This window comes from Oncorhynchus mykiss, unplaced genomic scaffold (assembly GCF_013265735.2).
Source record: "Oncorhynchus mykiss isolate Arlee unplaced genomic scaffold, USDA_OmykA_1.1 un_scaffold_85, whole genome shotgun sequence".
In the NCBI taxonomy this organism is placed as follows: domain Eukaryota; kingdom Metazoa; phylum Chordata; class Actinopteri; order Salmoniformes; family Salmonidae; genus Oncorhynchus; species Oncorhynchus mykiss.
In genome coordinates this window covers 1,055,150-1,063,223 of record NW_023493658.1, presented here as the reverse complement: position 1 = coordinate 1,063,223, position 8,074 = coordinate 1,055,150, and the positions used below count along the sequence as shown (strand labels likewise).

General features: G+C 45.6%; 1 protein-coding gene across 2 annotated transcripts in view; it reads right to left on the bottom strand.

Moving 5' to 3' along the window:
• Positions 1–691: 691 nt before the first annotated feature.
• Positions 692–8,074, bottom strand: part of LOC110497258 (high affinity choline transporter 1) — a 36,521-nt gene continuing 29,138 nt past the window's right edge. For both annotated transcript variants that reach the window (XM_036971889.1, XM_036971890.1), the window contains exons 7-10: positions 5,653–5,806; positions 5,036–5,253; positions 2,942–3,112; positions 692–2,609 (exon numbers count right to left, since the gene is read on the bottom strand). In XM_036971889.1, coding sequence (XP_036827784.1) covers positions 2,229–2,609; positions 2,942–3,112; positions 5,036–5,253; positions 5,653–5,806 — 924 coding nt within the window. In that variant the 3' untranslated portion in view covers positions 692–2,228. The remainder of the gene's footprint in view (positions 2,610–2,941; positions 3,113–5,035; positions 5,254–5,652; positions 5,807–8,074) is intronic.

The following is an 8,074-nucleotide window of genomic DNA, read 5'->3' as shown; positions in this document are numbered from 1 at the left end:
CATGTAAACCACAGCTCTGCATATAGAACCATAGAACACACCTCCATGTAAACCACAGCTCTGCATATACAACCATAGAACACACCTCCATGTAAACCACAGCTCTGCATATAGAACCATAGAACACACAGCTCTGCATATAGAACACACCTCCATGTAAACCACAGCTCTGCATATAGAACCATAGAACACACAGCTCTGCATATAGAACCATAGAACACACCTCCATGTAAACCACAGCTCTGCATATAGAACCATAGAACACACCTCCATGTAAACCACAGCTCTGCATATAGAACCATAGAACACACCTCCATGTAAACCACAGCTCTGCATATAGAACCATAGAACACACCTCCGTGTAAACCACAGCTCTGCATATAGAACCATAGAACACACCTCCGTGTAAACCACAGCTCTGCATATAGAACCATAGAACACACAGCTGTGCATATAGAACCATAGAACACACAGCTCTGCATACAGAACCATAGAACACACAGCTCTGCATATAGAACCATAGAACACAACTATAATGTACAAAAACCTCTTAGAAAACAGAGAAAGGTTTTGTTTGCGAGTGGAAGGAGAAAAAGGGGAGTAGAGGGATGAGGTGAAGGAGAAAGAGGAGGGGGGGTGGAGAGGAGTATCTAGCATTCTTGAGTTTTCGTTGTTGTGTGCAGTCGTACTAAATTGCCAGATTTATCACACAACACACACAAACAAACAAACAAAATGGCTGCTTTTAAGACTGGGGCTTCTGGTCACCCCAGATTTTATTTTTTACCTTTATATATCTAGGCAAGTCAGTTAAGAACAAATTCTTATTTACAATGACGGCCTACCCCGGCCAAACCCGGACGACGCTGGGACAACTGTGTGCCGTCCAATCACGGCCGGATGTGATACAGCCACTAGGGAGCCAGAGTTACAGTATAAAAGTTATATTCAGGGAGGATCAATCGGATAGTTGTTTCTCAGTCTCTACCCTTCACCCCCCAAATCACAGTGTCAAAACTGACCCACAAAACATAAACAAACACAAAAAAAAAACAAATGTCCATGAACTTTTGTCGAGATTTAGAAAGTTGGACTAGAAGACAGACAGATGCCTGTTAAGGTGTGTTTCCATTCAAATGTCTTGTGTTGATAACAACTGGACGTAGTGAGGTCACACCTACAACAACACAATTTGCTTGAGAATGGACTAATAGTTGCCATATTTTAATCATTCTCATGTGCCTAGTTGTTGCCACGGTGAAACGTCCACTCCTGTAGATCTGTAATAATTGGATGGTGAAACTTGCATTCAGCCAATCAGAAAAGCAAAGCGAGGGCAATTCAGGCATTCTTGAAAGTCAAGACAATCCCTTTCCCTGCAAATAAACATAAAAAACGTTGTCGTTTAAAAACATAGATTTAGCAAGCAGTAGGCATTTAGAATGAACCGTAGGGTATGAACTGCTTTATAGTTGTGTGATGACATCACGTGCCCCGTGTGTACCTTTTATAAGTTATTCGGCAATCATCGTTGATTTGAAAAAAAAAACACAGTTTTGATCATTTGTCGCAATGAAGAAAGTCAGACAAAATAAAACTCCACCCCTTGTGGAAAATGAAAAGTTGTTCATTGGAACGTCTCTCCCAGAGCTGCCGTTGGTCTTCGCCACATTGCTTTTGTGTAACTAGCCCGGGTCACTGGAAACTGCCGAGTGTCTGGCCATTTTTTTTACCAGCAACACAATGCTTTATGATGTCATAATGGGTGTTCTTTCTGATGTTGTTGTTGTTGTTGTTGTTGTTGTTGTTGTTGTTGCATGTTTTTCGACCATCCTCCCGTCTCCAAAATCCTTCGAGTCCTCAGCAGAAACACAAAATGTCCGCCCGACCAAACAAAACCCTTTGCCTCAACATGGCCCCTCAGCAGCCTCCTGTGATGCTCACCCACTCATCCACCCATGGCCGTCCTCAGCAGCCTCCTGTGATGCTCACCCACTCATCCACCCATGGCCGTCCTCAGCAGCCTCCTGTGATGCTCACCCACTCATTCACCCATGGCCCCTCAGCAGCCTCCTGCGATGCTCACCCACTCATCCACCCATGGCCCCTCAGCAGCCTCCTGTGATGCTCACCCACTCATCCACCCATGGCCGTCCTCAGCAGCCTCCTGTGATGCTCACCCACTCATCCACCCATGGCCGTCCTCAGTTTCCATCGCCCCCCTCTGTTCAGCAGCTGGTGTCCAGAAGCTGCTTGTTCACCACCCCCTCCTTGGCCTCCTTGGCCTTTCTACTCTCTTCTTTCTTAAGCCTGGTCAGCGCTGTCACTTTGGCCTGCGACCTCTTGATCTGAAACACGTCCCACCTCTCCGACAGCAGGCCCTTGTTGAAGATGACGGAGGTGACGCCGGAGGCGACGAGGATGGAGCAGAGAGACGTCAGCATGATGGTGGTACGGAACGGGAAGAACTGGGTCATCACGCCCTCCGCGTCCTTCCTGAACCCAGGGAAGTGGATGACAGGGGGAAGGTTGATGAGGGGTTCCCCACTCAGGATACGGAGGACCAACGCTAGGAGATACCCCACACTGGCACCGTAGCCGTTGGACACCTAGCGGAATGAATGAACCAATCACTAGATAGATGAATAGAAACGGATATCACGACATGCAGAATTCACAAATAATCTCTACACACATCCACCACAGGAGGCTGGTGGCACTATAATTGGGGAGGACGTGCTGGTGGCAATGGCTGGAGCGGAATAGGTGGAATGGTATCAAACACACGGTTTACAGGTGTTTGATGCAAGTACATTTGCTCCGATTGGGCCATTATTATGAGCCGTTCTCCCCTCAGCAGCCTCCTGTGATGCTCACCCACTCATCCACCCATGGCCCCTCAGCAGCCTCCTGTGATGCTCACCCACTCATCCAGCCCTACCTTGAAGAAGAGGACACAGACAAGCTGTGGGAACATGATTGTGTATGACATGTCGACGCCCACCAGCCAGAAAACCAGGACACTGTTATCCAGGAAGGTCAGGGCCGTCCCCGCCAGGCCACACACCACCACCGAGGTACGGATCACCCACTGCATCTCCCTGTCTGAGGCCTGGAGGAGAGATAGACACAAGATGGAGGCACAGTGGTCAGCACAGATCAAGACAGATCCAAGATGGAGGCACAGTGGTCAGCACAGATCAAGACAGATCCAAGATGGAGGCACAGTGGTCAGGCCAGATCCAAAATGGAGGCACAGAAGTCAGCACAGATCAAGACAGATCCAAGATGGAGCCACAGTGGTCAGGACAGATCCAAGATGGAGCCACAGTGGTCAGGACAGATCCAAGATGGAGCCACAGTGGTCGGGACAGATCCAAAATGGAGGCACAGTGGTTAGGAGAAACGCAATACAGGAAGCGGATGATGCTGTCTGGTCAGAACGAGGATGATGCTGTCTGGTCGGAACGAGGATGATGCTGTCTGGTCAGAAAGAGGACGATGCTGTCTGGTCAGAACGAGGACGATGCTGTCTGGTCAGAACGAGGATGATGCTGTCTGGTCAGAACGAGGATGATGCTGTCTGGTCAGAAAGAGGATGATGCTGTCTGGTCAGAAAGAGGATGATGCTGTCTGGTCAGAAAGAGGATGATGCTGTCTGGTCAGAACGAGGATGATGCTGTCTGGTCAGAACGAGGATGATGCTGTCTGGTCAGAAAGAGGACGATGCTGTCTGGTCAGAATGAGGATGATGCTGTCTGGTCAGAACGAGGATGATGCTGTCTGGTCAGAAAGAGGATGATGCTGTCTGGTCAGAAAGAGGATGATGCTGTCTGGTCAGAAAGAGGATGATGCAGTCTGATCAGAAAGAGGATGATGCTGTCTGGTCAGAAAGAGGATGATGCAGTCTGGTCAGAAAGAGGACGATGCTGTCTGGACAGAAAGAGGACGATGCTGTCTGGTCAGAAAGAGGATGATGCTGTCTGGTCAGAAAGAGGATGATGCTGTCTGGTCAGAAAGAGGACGATGCTGTCTGGACAGAAAGAGGACGATGCTGTCTGGACAGAAAGAGGACGATGCTGTCTGGTCAGAAAGAGGATGATGCTGTCTGGTCAGAAAGAGGATGATGCTGTCTGGTCAGAAAGAGGATGATGCTGTCTGGTCAGAAAGAGGATGATGCTGTCTGGTCAGAAAGAGGACGATGCTGTCTGGACAGAAAGAGGATGATGCTGTCTGGACAGAAAGAGGATGATGCTGTCTGGTCAGAAAGAGGATGATGCTGTCTGGTCAACATGTTGTCCTTAGGATTCAACTCACTGCTCCTAGCGTGTCTGTCTGTCTGTCTGTCTGTCTGTCTGTCTGTCTGTCTGTCTGTCTGTCAATAGGCCCCATTACTTCTCGAAGCCAGCAGTAGGCATGTGTGTGTAATATAGTGGTATGATAATCTGGCAGTAGGTATGTGTGTGGATAATATGTAATTTTGTGATTGGCTGTAAATATCATGCAGCTGCCCACACAACACAAGGTTGTCTATACATAATGCTCTTAACCAATCAAAAGCCCTCGTTTTCAGACCCCCAACAGAGAAAAACAGGAACAAAAAACATGTTTCCCAAGAAACAGTTGAATTCAAAAAATATTAAATCCTCTGTCTCCTAGAACAGCAGGAGGGCCAAATGGAGACGTGTGCGTGTGCGCGTGTTTTCATACAAGTGAGCGTGTCACAATAGAAGTGCTTGGCTACAACAGGATTGTGGTTGTTTTGCCAACAGTCTGTTTTCTGTCTCAATGTATGCTAGTGGTGTTGATGTTTGTCTGAGTTTGGTCATTTGGGGACGTTTCGGTGGTTCTGTGACGTTTTAAGACGACTTGTTGTTGTTTGTGACATTTTAAGAGCCCTTTTAGGATGACTTTCTAACGTCACAATAACGTCATAAAAATAAAAATAAATCCACTGATGGGTTTTGTGACGTTGAAGTAACGTTGAAGTAACGTTGAAACAACAATGAAGTGACGTTTTGTAATGTTCTCCGACCTGATTCCTGATGATGTTCTTGTAGATGTTGGAGGAGAACATGGAGGCGGAGCTGAGGAGGGCGGAGTCCATGGATGACATCACGGCGGCAGCAACGGCCCCGATGCCGATGACGGAGACGTAGGAGGGGGTGAGGTACTGCAGGGCGATGGGGAGGATGGACCCGGCCTGGCCACGCTCGTATGGGGTCGGAGAACCATAGCTAGTCAGGTTCCAGTCTGAACAACACATAAATAAACATTAGTCATTGGTCCAGTTTGTGAAATAATCTTTTTATTTTAGGTTCACAAACCCTCACGGACCCTTTTCTAGTGCAACAACTGGCTGCTGTGTGGCAATTTTGTGCTTGTTGCATAACCTCTAACAAACAGACACTTCCTGTGGAGTTGTACTGTTCTGTCACATACCCTCACTACGGTGTGTGTGTGTGTGTTGTGTGTGCTGTGTGTGGTGTGTGTTGTGTGTGTGGTGTGTGTTGTGTGTGTGTGTTGTGTGTGTGTGTGGTGTGTGGCGTGTGTGTGTGTGTGGTGTGTGGCGCGTGTGTGTGGTGTGTGGTGTGTGGCGCGTGTGTGTGGTGTGTGGCGCGTGGCGTGTGCGTGTGTGTGCGTGCGTGTTACCTGTGGATGCAGCGACAGCCCCCACCAAGACAGACGGGATGCCCAGCACCAGGCAGAAAGCTGAGGAGGCGAAGCAGGTGACCTGAGCCTGGGTGTAGGACGACGCTGATAGGATCCTCTGGTAGAAGGCCTGATAGGCCAGGCCTCCCAGAGCCTGAGAACACAACATGTCATCACTAACAGGTGCTAAGTGGCATAAACAAATCCACGTCCAGCCACCCGTGTGGGTTTGACATTTTAAAAAGCCTTTAATGAGGCCATTATTAAATTACACCAATGTGTATTGTCCTACGCCTTCATCAAGGTGTCTGTTTTGTCATTTAGAGAATATAGTGAATATATCCTTTTAATGTGGTGGGGCACCAGGAGAAACAAAAATACAACTATTTACAAAAATAAATAAAAAACATTTAGGACATTTCTTTACACCATGATATGTTCTAGTCCAATCCAAGGCAATAACAGACGTATTGTTGAATTAATATAGTGAAAAACCATAGTTTATTTACATTGAGATGTGGCGGTCTCCCACCCTGGCTTTTTAAAATTTGATTTAATCTTTATTTAACTAGACAAGTCAGTTAAGAACTAATTCTTATTTTCAATGACGGCCTAGGAACAAGTGGGCTAACTGCCTGTTCAGGGGCAGAACGACAGATTTTTTTAATCTTGTCAGCTCTGGGATTTGAACTTGCAACTTTCCAGTTATTAGTCCAACGCTCTAACCACTAGGCTACCCTGCCGCATAATGACTTTTGTAATTCTTCAACACTAGGACTTCAATATAACATCTTGAGTTGTTCTGTTATTAAATGGAAACATGCTGATCTGAATGTTGTTCCCGGTTTTGATGACACTCCCGGCACATACACATTAAAAGACTGTAGAATGAATGCGCCTTAATTGGCCACACCCCTACGATTGTAATCAGGAAGTGGGATTGCATTCCTCTGCATCGTGGCCACATGGTGAGTCTGCCAATATTTCAAAGAACAAATCTTCCGTATTTTTTAAGAAGTATCAATACTGAAAATATATATTTCTAATGATTTTGGGACTAAAAATATGTTTTTTAGGGATGTATATCAGTCCAAAATATAGCTGCTAGTCATATCTTAGCTATGGGGAATCATTGTCCAAAATAAGTTTAAATTATCAAAACTAAAATGGTCACAATCTAAACAATGTGATTGGTTTTGGTTATGACACTTGATTGTTACTCCAATGGTATTTCTTTACATCGATTTGAAAAACGCATCTGCTGTGATAATCTACATTAAACACGTACATGATTATTTGTAGATTTGTTAAGGACAGTCAGGGACATCCGTAAGGTGCCAACATGATTATTTATTAAGGACAGTCAGGGACATCCGTAAGGTGGCAACATGATTATTTATTAAGGACAGTCAGGGACATCCTTAAGGTGACAACATGATTATTTATTAAGGACAGTCAGGGACATCCGTAAGGTGCCAACATGATTATTTATTAAGGACAGTCAGGGACATCCGTAAGGTGCCAACATGATTATTTATTAAGGACAGTCGGGGACATCCGTAAGGTGACAACATGACTATTTATTAAGGACAGTCGGGGACATCCGTAAGGTGCCAACATGATTATTTATTAAGGACAGTCAGGGACATCCGTAAGGTGCCAACATGATTATTTATTAAGGACAGTCAGGGACATCTGTAAGGTGCCAACATGATTATTTATTAAGGACAGTCAGGGACATCCGTAAGGTGGCAACATGACTATTTATTAAGGACAGTCAGGGACATCCGTAAGGTGGCAACATGATTATTTATTAAGGACAGTCGGGGACATCCGTAAGGTGCCAACATGACTATTTATTAAGGACAGTCAGGGACATCCGTAAGGAAGCAACATGATTATTTATTAAGGACAGTCAGGGACATCCGTAAGGTGCCAACATGACTATTTATTAAGGACAGTCGGGGACATCCGTAAGGTGGCAACATGATTATTTATTAAGGACAGTCGGGGACATCCGTAAGGTGCCAACATGATTATTTATTAAGGACAGTCGGGGACATCCGTAAGGTGGCAACATGATTATTTATTAAGGACAGTCGGGGACATCCATAAGGTGGCAACATTATTATTTATTAAGGACAGTCAGGGACATCCGTAAGGTGCCAACATGATTATTTATTAAGGACAGTCGGGGACATCCGTAAGGTGGCAACATGATTATTTATTAAGGACAGTCGGGGACATCCATAAGGTGGCAACATTATTATTTATTAAGGACAGTCAGGGACATCCGTAAGGAGGCAACATGATTATTTATTAAGGACAGTCAGGGACATCCATAAGGTGGCAACATTATTATTTATTAAGGACAGTCGGGGACATCCGTAAGTTGGCAACATGATTATTTATTAAGGACAGT